Source organism: Mus caroli, chromosome 5 (genome assembly GCF_900094665.2).
Source record: "Mus caroli chromosome 5, CAROLI_EIJ_v1.1, whole genome shotgun sequence".
NCBI classification, from domain to species: Eukaryota; Metazoa; Chordata; class Mammalia; order Rodentia; family Muridae; genus Mus; species Mus caroli.
Window position 1 is genome coordinate 85397714 of NC_034574.1, and position 17697 is coordinate 85415410.

General features: G+C 45.6%; 1 protein-coding gene across 1 annotated transcript in view; it reads right to left on the reverse strand.

Moving 5' to 3' along the window:
* The window catches only part of Sdad1 (SDA1 domain containing 1), a 26875-nt gene continuing 9178 nt past the window's right edge, over positions 1-17697 (reverse strand). The window contains exons 9-22 of the mRNA XM_021162607.2: positions 16199-16300; positions 14432-14501; positions 13385-13488; positions 12248-12305; positions 10085-10143; positions 9536-9612; positions 8777-8874; positions 8595-8671; positions 7894-8020; positions 7149-7240; positions 6812-7002; positions 6629-6713; positions 5349-5510; positions 1-2897 (exon numbers count right to left, since the gene is read on the reverse strand). Coding sequence (XP_021018266.1) covers positions 2850-2897; positions 5349-5510; positions 6629-6713; positions 6812-7002; positions 7149-7240; positions 7894-8020; positions 8595-8671; positions 8777-8874; positions 9536-9612; positions 10085-10143; positions 12248-12305; positions 13385-13488; positions 14432-14501; positions 16199-16300 — 1350 coding nt within the window. The 3' untranslated portion in view covers positions 1-2849. The remainder of the gene's footprint in view (positions 2898-5348; positions 5511-6628; positions 6714-6811; positions 7003-7148; positions 7241-7893; positions 8021-8594; positions 8672-8776; positions 8875-9535; positions 9613-10084; positions 10144-12247; positions 12306-13384; positions 13489-14431; positions 14502-16198; positions 16301-17697) is intronic.

A 17697-nucleotide genomic window follows, 5' to 3' on the forward strand; every position in this document is an offset into this window, starting at 1 on the left:
GACTTGCCACAGACCTTTATTTCTCACCTCATTTTTACTTTTTGGTTTCTTACACAGTGACATTAAGTAAAAACATATATACTGTGAAAGACTCAGAAAGTAGAAAGAAAATACAGCTTACACACGGTCCCAGCACCAACCCCCACCCCCTAATATTTGGCACATTTTCTGGATTTTTTTTATAATTACCTACATGTACACTGGATTATGCTACAAATCCTTTTCAAACTTTAGCCACTTATACACTGAGATGAGATGGTTAAAACACACAAGCAGAATCTGCAGGAGAAAATGACAGACAGCCTTATGGAAACAGGAGTTGTGCTGTTAACTGTTGCTGAAGCCGCTGTGCTCTCTGTTTTCCTTTGTATCTTTACATGGGTGAGAAGCAGAGACGACGGAAAGGCTTAATCCTGGAGCTCTGACCTGACCCAGAGTTCCAGCTGCTGCCAGCTTTCTTCTTTTGGTCAAGTTCTCTCTACTCTCCCCCATTTCATATCCTCACCCCACCCCCAAACCCCCAGACAGGGTTTTGCTCTCTTGCTATGTGGTTTCAACCACAGAGCACCCCTGCCTGCCTCATTCTCCCAAGTGCTGGTATTACTGGTGTGTGTCCCCATACCTGGTAAAGCCTCCCTAAATCTCGAGAGATACACTCCAAACCATGTAAGGAATGAGTGGATACTATTTGGGAGAAAACATCATCTAGAGAGAGTTTAAACATATGTCACCTAAAAGAGCTTCAATAGGACACTCAGAACAATTAAACGCTTTAAAGTTTCAACGTAATACTCTACATACATTATACATTTGAAACTGAAATTTCAATGTAATACTCTACATACATTATACATTTTCAACGAATTAGAAAGGAAGGAAACAAAATTTGCATTAACTGTAACAGTTAAAAATTACTCCAGTAGCCACCGGATTTAGGAACTGTTTTCTACAGTGCAGTCTGCCTACCGCACGCATTGGGAATAAGTTTCAACATGACACAAAGACAGCCACAAACATCTAGCAGTGCTTTATACACAATGGATATTCAATATGGACTTTACACTAGCTGCCTAGACATTGGGTTGGATGGTTAAAATAAACATAGCAACTGTAACTATAAGGGGAAAAAAAACACCAACAAAAAAAAACCCCTCCCAAAACACAATTTACTAAAAGAGAGGTAGGTGGTCTAACATTTACAGATGGAAACCCTGGCAGGCTGGGGTTAATCCTCATGTTCAAACAGCTGCTGTGCCCTCTATATCCTAGGAGACCCTTAGCTAGCACCAGAGATGCAGCAGGGAACAGGCGAGAGTGTCCTGTGAACTTTGCTAATGCCATGCATGTGGCATGCTGGCATTCTGGATTTCTATGCCAAGCCCTGGGTATGACCTAGCAGCCTAGAAACTGGCCTTGGTAGTGTGTGCCTGAAGTCCCAGAAGCTGGAGCTGAGGGAAGCTCCAGCTCCAGCTGCTTTCAGAGCTCTGGCTGCTTAGAGCTGGTGCCTAAGCACACACCCGTGAGGAACACAGGAAGAAAGCGAAGGGACGGCTTCAGGTCTCACACACACAGATATGCACCAGAAACTTCCTCCACAGCTGTGCTGGGTGAGGCTGATGGGCAGTCCCCTAACAGTGACCTGGGCACCGTTGGGGAAAGCAAGGGACAAATAAACCCAAGTCGACCTCAGAAGCTGAACAGAGCGATTGAGAGGAAGGCAACCAGCAGCAGCTGCTCTCCAGCCGAGGGGCAGAGACTGCCCTTCCTCTACCGTGAACATCAAACCCGTTCTCATGACAACAGCACCTAGGAAGTCTGATGCAAAAGGCATCAAACTGCTTCTCAACCAAGCAGCCTGCATGCAGACTGGTCCTGCAATGCATTCACATGTGGCAACAGCAGCACACACCGCGGTACACACCCATCTGACTACTAACAACCTGTAGCTTTGGTTGAGAACAAGGCACGGGAACTGGTCAAACCATGTGAAGAGTAGGCACTCAGGGGTGGGGTGAAGCCCAGCGGGAGAACCTGCTCAGGGTAAGCATGAGGGCCCGGGGCTCATCTCCAGCACAGGAAAGAAAGGAAAACAAAACCCCCAACAGGCAGCAGAGAACCAGCCACCCAAAGATAGCTCAAAGATAGCTTTGGTTCTCAATTATAGCTCAGGCTACCCTGAACTAACTCAGGATGTCAAGTTGGTTCTAAACTCACGAGCCTCCTGCCTTGGCTTCCCAAGTGCTGGGATTATGGGTGTGTGCCACCACACCCTGCTAGGCATTTCAAAATCACTATTTAGACTTAAGGCAATTAAAAAAAAATGAGAGCTTAGCCAAAACTCTTTACACTAAAAAATAAGAGTGGAGCTCAACTGTCCACCCGAATCTGTACAGCAGGAGCCTGTTTGAGCAGGCAAGCCTATTTACAAGTAAGAACCTCTTACTCTTGTAACACTGTCCTGATCACAGAGCATGAATAACTCCCATCCCTGCACAGTTAGTCCAAGAGCCCAGGGACCCCAGGAAGACGGACTAGCTGCCACCAGGGAACTATGTACATCTTACTATAAACACCGTATGTACATCTGCCCTCAGCCAAGGGCTCTGGCTCATTCAGCTACATACACAGCAGCAATGAGTAGGTACTCAGCACTTCTTAACATTGCTACTATTTACATTACACATCCCACCAGCCCCACCTCCCAATTAAGAATACCAAATTGCTACAAATGTTACTGTGGTTTACAAAATATAGTGTTCCTCGACTCTTTAATGTAAGCAAAAGTTTACTAATTTTCGGCATGCTGATTCACACAGCATGGGGCAGGAAATGGATAACTTGCTGATAAGTTACTTCATTCTTTTCCTCTTTTTCAGAAGTGCATCTCGGAGTGCTAGCTGCAAGAGAAGAGAAAGACTATGTCAAGAACCTGTAAGAACCCTGTTACATCAACTCCATCATCAAGGTACCAGACAAGAACGACTCAGTCAAGAACTCTCATAACAACATCACTTAATAAAATATTCCCTAAAGGATCCAATCCAAGTCAGCAAGATGGCTCAGAGGGCAAAGTAAGACAATCTTACCATGTGTCACCTGTCATCTCTCTTCAATAGCTCCAACTTCAAGACAATAACTTAGGAGTTAAAATCCAGGGAATTAAGCTCAAGGCAAAGATATCTTCCTAGCTAATTCAGGCTCTTACTTTAATTTTTTTTTTTAACTGTATTCTGTGTGTGTGTGTGAGAAGGTGCACATGCCCTGGTGCCCTGGTGGGCTTCACAGCACATCTTGGTTGAACTAATTCTCTCTCCTGCACATCATGGTTCCTGAATTTTACCTCATGCGCCATCTCACCAACCTAGGCTGTTAAATTTTTTAACTTTTTTTTTTTAAAACGATTTACTTTATTTTATTTATATGAGTACACTGTAGCTGTCTTCAGACACACCAGAAGGCATCAGATCCTATTTACAGATGTTTATGAGCCACCATGTGGTTGTTAGGAATTGAACCTCTGGAAGAGCAGTCAGCGCTCTTAACCACTGAGCCATCTCTCCAGGCCAATTTTAAAAAATTTTAAATCACTTTGTGTTGAAATACATCAGGTGGGGTAAAAGCAGTGGTGTGTGTTGTAGCTGGTTGTGATTCTGTCTTCAAGCCACAGGATCTGTGATGATGTCTGCAGTGACCTTCTGCAGAGGACGGGCACCTAGTACCTCTCTGCTTGACTTAAGAGTACAGCTTCCACCCAGGATTTCTAATTCTTCACAGATAACAACAATACTAAAGGCTATCAAGAACAGCGAGCAAGGCCAAGGCACTGTCTTACATGTGCTGAACACAGTTTAATAATTCCCATAACACTCTTTGTCACACACTCCTGAAAAACAATCTGGCTTTCCCCTTTACTTTGTTTTGCTCTGTTGGGAGCCAGGCTGCATGAGAAAGACTCGGTGGCCTGGGCTCCCTCTCATCTGAGACCCTGTCTCAAGAGTACAAACCCACTCTAGGATAGCTCACCTGGCTCTACAGCTAATGTCCTAAGGTTTTGGATTTCATGTCTGTCTCCATGCTTTCAGCTTCCAGCTTCCAGCTGGGACTATGAGTCTCTTCATAGGTTGTTGGGACATTGAGAGGATTTAAAACATCTCACCATGTCCAGCTAAAGAGGTATCCTATCTCTTTCCAGTGTCTGTTGGCTGTTTGTGCTTACACTTCACTTCTAGGACCTGCTCATGTGAGCTACCAAGAAGCTCTGAGTAGTTATGCAGCAGGCCAACGCCTGCTGGCTATAAACTTCAGACAGCACAACTACTGCCACAACTATTCCCTTCTGTCTTCAAACAGCACTAGCCAAATAGATGGTGTGTCTACAGTCCATTCTCTCCACATGGTCCCGGTTCCTTTGGGATCCACAGCAAGGCTTCTAAATTCTGTCAGGACAGTGACACACTGGCAAGGGGTGAAGCTTGCTGCTCTTTCCCAGACAGTCCAGGCTAATAGGAAGTTTCAGGGACAATACATAGTGCATCTTGGTCTAAGTGCAGCTGAGACAACAGGGAAAAGCAGGAACCAGGGCTATGGTTTTGTTGCCCCCTCCCCACCCACCACCCCCATCCCACAGACAGGGTTTTTCTGTGTAGTCCAGGAACTCACTCAGGCTGACCTCGAGGATAGTCTGCCTGCCTTTGGCTCCCGAGTGCTGGACTAAAGGTGTGTGTCACTACTGCCTAGCTAAGGGTTAAGTGTTATAATGAATAAACCCTGGAGAAACTGCAGGGCAGGGATACAGGCAGAAATGCTCATTCATTTCTCAGTCTAAGCAGCAAGACAACTACAGGATGAAGAAACAACATTCTTCCAGGAAAGATAGTTCAGAGACCATGTAGTTTGGAATTGGTTTTCTACAGTTGCTTCAGAATGATATGTGATAAGATCTGATATACATCCACGAGAGGAGGCTGCAAAATGTCCATCACTGAGATAAGCAGGCCAGCCACACAGCATGACCCTTGGGCCATGCATGGTACCATGGTGCCTGCAATCATAAAGCAAAGCAACACCTAGCTGGCTGAAGCAAGAGAATCTCCAAGAAAAGCCAGCCTGGGTGAGTTCACACAGTAGCCCCCCCCCCCCTTTCTCTTACTTACAGAGAAGATCCTGGGTCACCCACAGGTCACATGGTGACTGCTATCAACTCAGGTTTGAGTCTTTCCTGCCCTGACTGCTCCCAGCCTCAGAGCACTCAGTTGAACCACAGAGCACACTCGGCACGTGGTCCTCAGAAAGCACCCTTCCTGTCAAACATAGGGCTGTCTTGAACACAGGCTTCACGCTAGACCCACCTGCTTCTCCCGGAAGGAGCGTGCTGTTTTTGACCGGACATTCTGGCTGTACCGCATCATCATAAAGTTCTTCTGCTTTTTCTTCTCTTTATTTGTGGAACTGGAAAATGGGTTTATTTTGGTTTTCTTCCTCACAAACTCCTTCCGGTCTGTCCTTCCAGCCTATCAGCACAAAAGGATTAGTGATCAGTGTTTCTTCATAGATAACACAGCTCAGGAATTCTCTAATGGCCCCGTTGGATGCCAAGGACGAGACGGGGACAGAACACAGCTCTTGCTCCCTAGACGCAGTCCAACAGAAACAGGCTTTGAGCTCAGTGGAAGGAAATGGCCTGATTCACCCTGATTCCCAGGAAGCAAAGCTGTTTTTGGCACGGTAGGAAAAGGAGAAAGGAAAGACATCAGAGTGTGAAGCGTGTAGAGGAGAGAGCATGGGCTCTGAACTATCTAACAGGTCTCCCTTCAGACAGAAGCAAGGTGAGGCAGGGCTTGTGTCTGATGACTCCGCAGGGCAGTTAAGGCACAGGAGCAGCTGACAATAGTCGCTGTACAAACATGAGCAGCGACAGCACGAGTCAGAGGCTGACGCTGTGAACATAAGTTTCTACTGCTTTAAAAAATGTGCTAAGCCCTCTGATACCATGAACGTGTAACGCTGCACTTTTATCCTCTACGTTTTGTTTTTGAGTGGTAGTCACAAGGCTATATAGAGTTGTCAAAAGTCTAATGTAGTAGTATATATTTTTAATCCCAACACTCGGGAGTCAGATACAAGCTGGTCTTTAAATTCAATGGTCTATACGGAAAGTTCCAGGACAGCCATAGACACATAGGGAGAGCCTGTCTCAAAACAACAACAAAATACAGCAAAACACAAAACAGAGCCACTAGGGCTCGGCTGTGGCTCAGCAGGGAGAATGCTGCTTGGCACAGCACCAGGTCCCCTCCTAGGCACCACATAAACCAAGAGTGGCAGCACCTGTCTGCACCCACCTTCAAAGTCGAGGCAGGAGCCTCAGGCAGCCAAGGGCTTCCTTACTTAAAGCTTTAGACCAGCCTGGGTTATGGGTTATATAAGATTCCACCCGTCTCAAAGCAAAACAAAAAAACTTAGTCAACTCAACACCTAATAATGGCGCATCTTATTCTATGTTTATATAAGTCTATCTTTCACGGATGAAAAGAGAGACGGGAAGTTTATGGCTACATCACTGGGGCATTATCATTCATTTTATTTGCTTTCTGTTTGCAAATGGTAGAATGATGTATGCCCCACTCACCATTGCAGTTGCTAGTCTCGTCTCCTTGTCAGACTTGGGCTTTTTATGAAGGCGTTCAATGTCCCGAAGAGACAGCAATTCACCCCTGTGGTGAGGGAAAAATAAAATACAAGATGGGGTGGGATTTGTCTGCCTGCTGCCACCACTGGCACACGGGTTGACAGCAGGCTGGGCCAGCCTTACCTGGACTCCTCGTCACTGTCAATTTCTAAGTATTTCCTTTTCTGGGCTTTCCCCGGGGCAGCATCCATTTCCTTCTTCATCTGGGCCATGCGGATTTTCTGGAAGTCATCCTGCGTTAAAACTCGACTGGTGCTGACGGCTGCAGCCTTGGCTTTCCGTTCCTCCATGGGCATGCTGTCCAGCTTCGTGGCCTTGAAAAGCATACAGCCAAAAGGAGAATTGACTACCAGCTTAAGTGACAGACAGCTCAAGTCGTTTAAATTTTAACATGGCCCAGCAAAAAATGGCATCTAGGTAACTATGAGCATGCCGCAGTCTCGAAGCCATATGGACTTACAATTGCTTGCTGCTCCTCATCAGAAGAGTGGTGCACATCAACCCACTCACCATCCTCCTCCTCCTCACTGAGGCTGGCGCTTTCCCATTCATCTGTGGGAATGAGCACAGCAAGATGAGGTAAGTGAGCAAGGTTGGAAAGGAAGTTAACGAGCTCAGATGCGCCACTGACCAACAACAGGAGTTGATGTGTGCTATGCCACATCAATTTAATTTAAGGAACAGGGACTAGCACTGACTAAGAATCTACTAAAAGCCAAAATGTTACAGTGATTTACCTAATTCTTACAGCTCAAAGAGGAACGGATTCTGAGTAAGAAACATGCCAGAGGCTGGGTGTAGCGGCACAGAGCTTTAATCCCAGCACTCAGGGGCAGAGACAGGCAGAACTCTGAGTTTAAGGCTAGCCTGGTCTAGAGTGAGTTCAGGACATCTAGGGTTTTGTTAAACAGAGAAATTCTGCTCAAAATAAGAAAAGGGGTGGAGGGAAAAAAGGAAAGAGGGAGGGAGGGAGGAAGGAAGGAAGGAAGGAAGGAAGGAAGGAAGGAAGGAAGGAAGGAAGGAAAGAAGGGGCCAGAAAAACACAGCCTGTCCTCAGACCACAGGGAGCCTGTCTGAGTCTGTGGTCTGCCATTTTCACTCGTAAGCAGCTCCCTAGTCCTGCCAGGCAGCTTCCCTAACATCAGTAGAGACTGAGCAAGGTTCAAACCGCAGCAAAAGGCAAGGCAAAGGGCAGGCAGAGGAACCTTCATCATCTTCTGTAGTTTCCTTCTTCTCGAGCTCTAGAACCTCTGCTCCTGGGATGTAATCTTTAGCATCTAATTCCCCATATTCCTGTATTCTTGCTTCGATGGAGGCTTCAGTGGGTTTACCCTAAAAGAGAAAATTATTTAAAAATAAGGTGCTTAGAGTTTTTAAAAATTCATTATGAAAGGCACTATAGGGTGTGAGCACTATTAAACATAGAGTCAAATAGGGGACGGCCTGCTTACATGTCAGAAACAGCGTAACCCCAGGTACAGCAGGCTCACTTCTTCCTCACTGTCTCTTGATCGAATTTGAGAAACTGGCTTTGTAAAGAATACCAAACTGCTCTGACATTTTAAGTCTCAACAGTGCTATGTCTTTGTATTAAAAACACACCTCCCTCTCTGCTGAAAGAGGCAGCACCTGGTGGGGCTGTGTGTCAGCTGCTCACTGCAGCCTGCTGACAGTATCACACACTGTCAACTACACACAGCCCAGCAGACCTTTCGGACTGAGCTGTCCATCACAGAGCACATGCCAGCAGCAAGGGCCGAGGACCAAGGAACTCAATCAAGTCCCCCCCTAAGCTTGAAGAACAGACCCACACACATCACAGCCACTCTCCAGGAAAGCTAATCTAACATGTGAACTGCAGGCATTACCCTCCCTTTCTGAGACCACCATCTTTAGATTAACCTACCCGGAACTTCTTCTGCAACATCTGAGGGTTCAATGTCCGGAAGAGATGGATCAAAGTTCTGGCAGACATCATCACATCTAGGAGACACTGCCTTTGATTAGAAATTCTGAAGCAAAGGCAGCAGTGAGGCAAGAGTGAGCCACACTGCACTCACTGCCTACAGAGAACGACCTGCTACTCACTCTTATCTTTGTGTGTCTTATACTGAGCCAGGTCCTGAAGAAGCTCTTCAGTCATGGCCAGAGGACATCGAGCTGTGATCTCTTTTATAGCATTGATCCTGGAAAAGGAAAATGGATGTAAAATAAGCGTACTACTAGGCTTAGGCCCCCTAAGCCTGCAGTGTGGCAGAGACTGTGAGGGCAAAGGGCCCTACAGACTGACATTCCCAACAGTTGCACTTCCTCTGACAGTGGTGTAACAAGGATCAGTATTGGCCACAACAAATCATGGCAGTATTGGCTTCCAGCTAAGGAGAGAGGGCGTGAAGTCTGACTGGAAGGGTTAAAGGTCTTCAGGGCTGTTACCCCAGCAGCAGTTTGCAAGGGAGACACCAAGACACTGCTTAGCATATCATTTACAGGTGCACAGATTAGATAAACTTTTGTGTTACCCAAAAGGGCAATTGCAGTTCTCTAGAATTAAAGAGTGATTCATTAACAAATCTCTTGCGCCTGCAGGAGACAAATCCAAGGTGGAAGAAAAAGAAAAACTTAGGCTAATGAAATCATTCTCATAAGAATAAAACTATAAAACATCTAAAACTATAAAAATGGCTGATCGGGACAAGTACTGTTATCTAGTTCCCTCTTCAGAATTCTCACCAATAAATGAAATTACAAAGCCTCCTGAGGAAACCACTTTTCTAGACACATGCACAGCGTAACTGTCCATCTTAATACATTATAAACACGGACTGTCCCCAAGTATGTTTTACATACCCTACGGTCATGACTTCCCCAGAGTTCTTGTCAGTAACAAAATTGTTGGCCACTGTCACAAGCAACGACTGAATAATCTGAGTTGGAAACAAAAGAGCTGAGTCAGGCGGAGTTGGAAACAAAAGAGCTGAGTCAGGCGGAGGTCCCTGCTTCCCCCGCACGAGGACTGCAGTGCAGCAGCAGGAGGTCAAAGGACAACTTGTAGGATTCGCTTCTCATCCTCACAGAAGCTGCTCTCCCGTTTCTACTGAGCTGCACTTCCAGGCTCGCTGGCCTTTGCTCTCTGGGGAGATCTTCCTGCCTATCATCTCTTGATAGGAGTACCAGATTAGATGTGCAGAGTTACATTTAGTTTAAATGAGTTCTGGGTATCAAACTCATGGTGTCAGTTTTCTGGTAAGTACTTTTACCCACTGAGTCATGTGACTGGTCTCGTCTGTTCATTTAAAGAAGGGTCAGGAGAGACCCTAACTCTGGGAAGTAACCGTAACATGCCAACGGTGGCACCCCTCCATACACACAACCTGGAAGTTAGGGGAAGTGTCTCACCTCTGGGGGCACCAGGTGATGAGAGGCTTGTGCAGCGAACAGAAGGATCTTCGTGACTTCTAAAAGCACAAGAGATAGAAAGGGCAAATGTTGTCACTACCAAGGACTACCACAATGTGGCAAGCAAATCCACATGTCATGACTGCCACTTATGTATCTACCTCAACCCCAGCCCCAACCTGTCTGCATGGTTCACCCGCTGCCACATTCAGGCCCTTGCTCAACTGCTGCTTATGAGAAAGGTCTGCCTGACCCTACAGCCTAAACAGCACCCGCCCCATGCTTGCTCCTGTCCTTCCTCTGCTTTCCTCTTCCAAACACTCCGCCTGGATATTCTACCCAGTGAGGACGTCTAGACTTCTGTCTAGAGCGCAAATCCGCTGAGTTAAGGAAGGACTCTGCTTTAGGGTCACTGTAGACCTCAGCGTCTCACAGACGTTCTGCTCTCCTTGGCTTCCTGCGCATGCACAGAAACCACAAAGAAGGCCATGAGCAGTAGGTAGCTCACACCTACAATCCTAGCACTTAAGAATGGTAGCAGAAACGGAAGGACCCTGACATCGGGCCATGTCTCGGGTTGCATACCAAAATCCAGTCTAAGTCCCAAACTAACCAAACAAGTCACAAACAAACATTTGTTGAACAAACTCAATATACACATATCACATACTCTTGTCCAAGAGGCAGCATAGTATATGTAAAGAACAAGGCCTTGGAACCAGACACGGTGATTCAGGCTGTAACTACAGCACACAAGAGGCCAGTGTAGGAGGTTTGCTGAAGTTCAAGCCAGCCTGGGCTACAGAGACTGTTTCAAAAACAAACAAGCATCAAATTGGGTTCCGGTGCATGCCAGAGACAGGCAGATCTCTGTGAATTCAAGGCTGGCCTGGTCTACAAAGAAGTTCCACACTAGCCAAGCAATGTATAGTGAGAGTTTCTCAAAAACAAAACACAAAACCAAAACAAACAATAAGCCATCACCAGTCAACAAACAAGGAAAGGAGGGGCCTTTGGGAAAGATGGGCAAATGTTGATTTGTCATTTATTTGAAATGTTCTTGGATACTTTCTTTTTATACTTCAAAGAGGCCATTTAACAACCTGACCCAGTGATGTAGAGAGAGCTCTTAGCACAGTATCAGGCTCCTGTCATAAGCTCGCCTGTTCACTTCCTTCCTGTTCTGGTTAAGTTCCAAAGGTAAAACAGGCAACCATCCTTGCCTGCCTCTGTGCCACCGCTGACTGAGACTGCACACAAGGCCACGGAGAACATAAAGTCCTCTACCACAAAGCTACAGTTGAAGGTGAAAACTACACTTTCTCTCTTTTTGCCATTTATTTATTTATTTTTATGTGTACGGATGTTTTGCCTGCACTTGTGTACCTGCACCACATGCTTGCCTGGTGCCTGCAGAGGTCAGAGGAGGGTATCAGATCTCCTAGCTGGAGTTTATGGATGGCTAAGTCACCATGTGGGAGCTGAGAAGAAAATCCAGGTCCTAAACAAGAGTAGTACGTGCTCTCAACTGCAAAGCCTTCCCTCCAGCCCCCAAATTAGAATGTTCAACAGGAGAATTTATATTATAAAAGGACTTGCTAAAAAATTTATCTTTAATTTTTATTTTACTTAAAAAAAAAAAGAAAAAAAGAATAGTGGTATGTGTGTGTGTGTGTGTGTGTGTGTGTGTGTGTGTGTGACTTTGTGCACTTAAGTGCAGTGCTCACAAAGACCAAAAGAGGGCACTGCATTCCCCCAGAGCTGCCTGAAGTGGGTAATGGGAACTGAACTCATCTGATCCTCTGCAAGAGCAGTACTTGGAAAATAACCCCAGCTTGTCGTTAACGAATAGGAAAAGAAAATGTGCTGATTTAAGGAAGAAACATAGGCCTCTCTGTCCTCCTTTGTCATGGTTTTTGCTGGGAAGGTTAGGGTTGGGTTTTATCTTCTGTTTGTTTGAGAAGAGCTTTGATGTACTCCAGGCTAGCCTCCAATCCAGCATGTAGTTGGGGCTGGCTTGAAGTTCTGATCCTCCTGCCTCAGCATTCCATTTTCCCTCTCTATATAGAACACACATAACTCCATCTGTCCTTAATGACACAAGAACCACAGACCAGTCACCCCTAAGGCTGAGGCCAGCAAGGAGCACACACAGAAGGTTACCTCTCTGGTGGGGCTGCAGAAACCTTTGCACAAAAGGGTAGAAGTTGAAGAGGAAAAGCTGTGGAGAGAAGAGCACGGCAGCTTTAACATTTATAAACCTAAGCATGGGATTTCAGTTCCATCATGTAACCTCATTTCACGACAAATGCACTTGACTTGTTCTGTCTCAGTAAGCATTCTTGCCACAGGCTAACTCAATACGCTGCAGTAACCCAGGGAAAGAATTTCCTCCCCAACACTACCCTGCTGTCTCACCACATGCAAGAGAAAGGGCAGAATGAAGTAGGCAAAGGCAAACAAAACCCACACTCTTTAACTCTGCCACTGGCCTGGCTGCAGAGCTCCGTGTTGGTGTTCACAGAGAGAAGCAAGACCAGAACCAGCTGGTATCAAAGGTCCTGGGAACAGAACAGGGCAGATCTGAATAGCACAAACTGACAGCCCTGACTCTATTATATTCCAGCTCAACCACATTGGGGGAAGGAGAGCAACACATTCAACCATGTCACAAAACTGGATTGGAGAGATGGCTCTGCCACTAAGAGCTGTTCCCAGCACCAACATGGTGACTCTCCAATCCCAGAGGACCTAAGCTCTCTTTTGGCTTCTGTGGGCACTGAACACATGCACTGCACATTTCTCTGTGGTCTAAATTTTTAGTAAAGGCAGCTACTCTAAAAGTACCAACATTACAACACACACCCACACCCACACCAACAAGCAGGTAGGGAACCCAGCATTGCAAACATATGACTCCCCACCAGAGACACCTAGAAGTCAAGAATGTCAGGAAGGGTTAGTTAGGCACACTGAGAGGTAGCAAGAGTCAATACAAGTGTGTGGTTCGTTCTGGCTCGGGAACTTGTATGTGAAAGTAACGTATATCTGAAAGTAACAAGTGCAAACAGAGCACAGAACAGTTACATGTGAACGGAGTGTGCACACATCAGTATTCATATGCACTGGGGAAACAGCAGTAGATAAAAGCAGCTGCCTTCAGAAGGATAGGCTGCACTTGCTGCTGACTCTAACTGCAAACGACTTGGGGACTAAAGCTGAGACAGTGCTCTACATAACCGCTTTCCTTTCCCAAGCCCACCCCACCTAACCCCCCAGGAGAAGCCACGAGCTCCATACCTCGTGAATCCCCACCAATCTGGAGATGAGGTTCATGAGCATCATCTTCACCTCAAACCTCTCCTTACAGTTCTCCAGCTGCTTCAGAAGCTTCTCTGCGAAGTCTGGAAAGAACCAGAGAGTCGCTGTAGGTTCCCGGCTGCAGAACAGTGCTCTACAGGCACAGCGGAAGGGACAGCAAAGTCTTATTGGTGCAAACACCAAGTTCAGCACTCCAAGCTCAGCTTCACGAGTCCTCAGATGTTTCTTAAAGGACGGTCTCACTATGTAAGTATAGTTTTCCCAAAGTTCACTCTGTAGACGAGACTGGCCCGGAACCAGAGACCTGCCTGCCTCTGCCTCCTGAGTCAGGGATTAAAAGCGTGTGCCACCATTCTAGATGATCTTTTACGTTTCTTTAGAGAATTTATTTCTATTTTTGTACACGCTGGCATGTGTGTATGAGAGCACATGTGTGCAGGTGCCCACAGAGGCCAGAAGAGGTGTTGGATCCCCTTACAGCTGGGTTGGTACCGTGAGCCGCCTCCTGTGGGTGCTAGGAACCAAACTTGGGTCTTCTACAAGAACAGACAATGCTCTTACCCCCTCGGGCGGCAATTCAGCCCAGGATTCCTAAGATCTACTCTTAAAATCATTCCTTTTACTTTTTGAGGTTATAATTTATCATTCCCCCCTTCCCTTTCCTCCCTTCAAACTCTCCCTTATACCTACCTTTCCCTGCCTTTTTTTGGTGTTACATGCACATATATGTATGTATGTACACGCATATTCCTAAATACACAAATACAGATTCCTGAGATGTGTGTGTATTAACCTCTACAGTGACTCTGGATGTAGTTTGCTTCTGATGGTATGGTCTGCAGCCAAGCTACTTGGACTTCCTTGGGAGTGCAGACTCTGAAGCCACACCCACAGCCTGATGAAGCAGAACCTGTACTTTACCCAGCTCCCTAGGTGATTTGATTAAGGCACCTTGACCAAAAACAAGACAAAGAACAAAGGAAGTAATACGGCCAACAAGGAACTTAAAAGCACTAATTATGGTACCTTGGGGATCATGAATCAAGTGAATAGCTGAAAAGTTAAACACTTCTGGTTTCTTCTTCTTCTTTTGTTTCTGAAAGAGAAAACAGTTCAAAACCCCTCTGCTCAGAATTCTTTTCACATGACCTACTAGCTGGACCGAGCCTGCCTGTTAGATTGTGCGTGTGCTGTCTGCTGAATCCACCAGGGGAAGATGTCCGTGTGCAGCTCTATCACTCTGCCTTGTCTCACTGAGACCGGGTTTCTTACTGAACCTGGAGCTTGTTGTTTTCCAGTGACATTGGCTGGTTATTACTTTCCAGGGACCCACCTGTCTCTTCTCCCACCAGAGATAGATATCTGAACTCAGGCCATCATGCCTGGGCAGCAGCGTTCTTACCCTCTGAGCCATTTCCCTGCCCCATTACACTAATCTAAAAGAAAAACAAAACCAAAACAACAAAACAAAACAACAAAAAAGACCAAGCTGCCGGGCAGTGGTGGCTCACGCCTTTAATCCCAGCACTTGGGAGGCAGAGACAGGCAGATTTCTGAGTTCGAGGCCAGCCTGGTCTACAGAGTGAGTTCCAGGACAGCCAGGGCTACACAGAGAAACCCTGTCTGAAAAAAACAACCGACAAACAAAAACAAAAAACCCAAGCCAACCAAAAAACTCTTTGATGTAAACAAATCTCATTTCATTGTTAAGAATTAAAGTGTGTGTGTGTGTATGGGGGGGTTGGGGGTGGGGAGCTGGAGAGATGGCTCAGCAGTTAAGAGCACTGACTGCTTTTCCAGAGGTCCTGAGTTCAATTCCCAGCAACCACATGGTAGCTCACAACCATCTGTAATGAGATCTGATGCCCTCTTCTGGTGTGTCTGAAGATAGCTACAGTGTTCTCACATACATAAAATAAATAAATCTTTAGGAAAAAAAAAAGAACTAAAGTTGTTTTTTTGCCTTTTTAAATTAAGCTTTGAGAAGTCAGGTATTGTGGCGCATTCCTTTAATCCCAGCACTTGGGAGGCAGAGGCAAGTGAATTACTGTGAGTTTGAGGCCAGCCTGGTCTATAGAGTGAGCTCCAGGACAGCTGAGTGATACCTTGTCTTAAAAAACATTTTAAAACAAAAGCTTTGAAAATATACCAGCTATTAAAATGTGAGACTTAAAACAAATTTAAAGATCCAAAGACCACACAGAGGCCAGGGAGATGGCCCAGGTGGAAAAGCAATTGCTACATGAGCCTGAGGACCCGAGTTTGATCTCAAGAAGGGTGTGGGGAACTCTGCAGCCCTAGCACTGGGATTCCTGGAGTGCTCTGACCAGCTAGCCACAGTCAGTGAGGGATGCAGAATGATGGAAGATACCCAGTACCGACCTTGGGCAACCCATACTGTGTTCACATGTGCCTGCATCAACCACACACACACACACACACACACACACATATACACACCCCTCACAGAAATAAACTGTAATCCCACCACCACTACTTTAGAAGGATCAAACTATTGATTGTTGGGATAACCATCACCAAACACCAAATGCTTTTCCATGTTGTTCTAAGAACTCAGGTCTAGTTAAGGGAAAGTTAACCGAATTAATTATTTCAAGTTACGAGTTTTGTCATAGCTGAACGTACTAGAATGTTAATGCTTACAATTCTTCACACTATCTAAGGTTTGTTTTTAGCACTATCTCTTGGTTTCAAAAACTTAAATGTGCTGGCTAATGCTCGTGCATATTCTGTACTCTAGGAAGGTCACTGCATTCTCAGGCACAGCCTCACCTTCAGCACTTTCATCGCCTTTTCCAGCTTCTTCTTGTTTTTGGAGCCCTTCTTTCCCGTGGCGTACTGCACCAGCAGGTCTCTCGCTGTGGGCCCATCGTCCTGAAGAACAAAGCACACTGGGAAACTGGACACAGGCACATCTGCAGAGTCAGCGTGGGGTCCTTTCAGCCACATCCTTTCGTTCTAGACGTTTATTTACTTTGACTTTCATGGCAGCATGTGTTTATATGTGTGTGCGCATGTGAATGCAGGGGTCGTCAGTCCCCAGGACCTGCAGTTACAGGTGTTTGGTATATGCTTCACAAACACCAACACCTTCATCATCATCAACGCGTGTGCTTGTATGTAACAGTGCTTGTGCAGACATCAGAGGACAGGACTGCTGAGCTGGCTCTGTGCTTCCATCTTTACTTGGTATATGGAACTCAGGTCACTGGAACTGCACTGAAACTGTCTTTATCTGCTGAGCCTTCTCTGTGGAGCCTACATTTTGGTTCTTAAACTTTTTGCACACACACACCAATGAATATAACTTTCAAAATCAGGAAATATGCACACGTACAAAAATGGGCTGTATATTTTCACTGCAGTGCTGAATTCGTGCTTAGATTTAGTATTACTTTTCATTTCAGTATAATATGCAGATACAGTGTTGCTTTTATTTTCAGGAAACTATCAATAGAAGAATGTTTAGTGTATAATACATTCATATTCTGGAATAAGTTGTGGATATCCATAGATCTAAACAAAACAGTAGCTCTGCATACACCAACATAAACAAAGCACACTGCAGCATGTACGTGCTATGTACACAGCTTCTAAAAGCTTACAACACATAAGACTATTTGTACAAACATACATAAATGCACTGGAAAAGAAATGCATTATCCAGAAGGAAGAAAATATGACAGAAATAACCCAAGGTCAAAAAAGCCTTTACCCAAGCTGGGCAAGGTAGTACACGCCTTTAACTCCAGCACTTGGGAGGCAGAGATAGGCAGATCTCTTAGTTTGAGGCCAGCCTGATCTCTAAAGTGGAGAGCTCAAGGACAGCCAGAGCTACACTGACAGAGAAACCCTGTATGGAAAAACCAAACTAATAAATAAATAAATGAGTAAATAAATGAAAGAAAAGACAAAGACAAAGAAGGAAACCTTTACTCTGTGTAAATTATTATCTGAAAGTTTTTACAATGAAATATAGTAAGAATTTATCAGACATTACTGATTGACTTATCGATGCTAAAAGGATTTCAGTGTATGTGTGTGAGCCTATGTGCACATGTGTGTCTGTGTGTGAGCCTGTGTGCACGTGTGTGTGTGAGAGCCTGTGTGCACGTGTGTGTCTGTGTATGAGCCTATGTGCACATGTGTTTCTGTGTGTGAGAGCCTGTGTGCACATGTGTGTCTGTGTGTGAGAGCCTGTGTGCACGTGTGTGTCTGTGTGTGAGAGCCTGTGTGCACATGTGTGTCTGTGTGTGAGAGCCTGTGTGCAC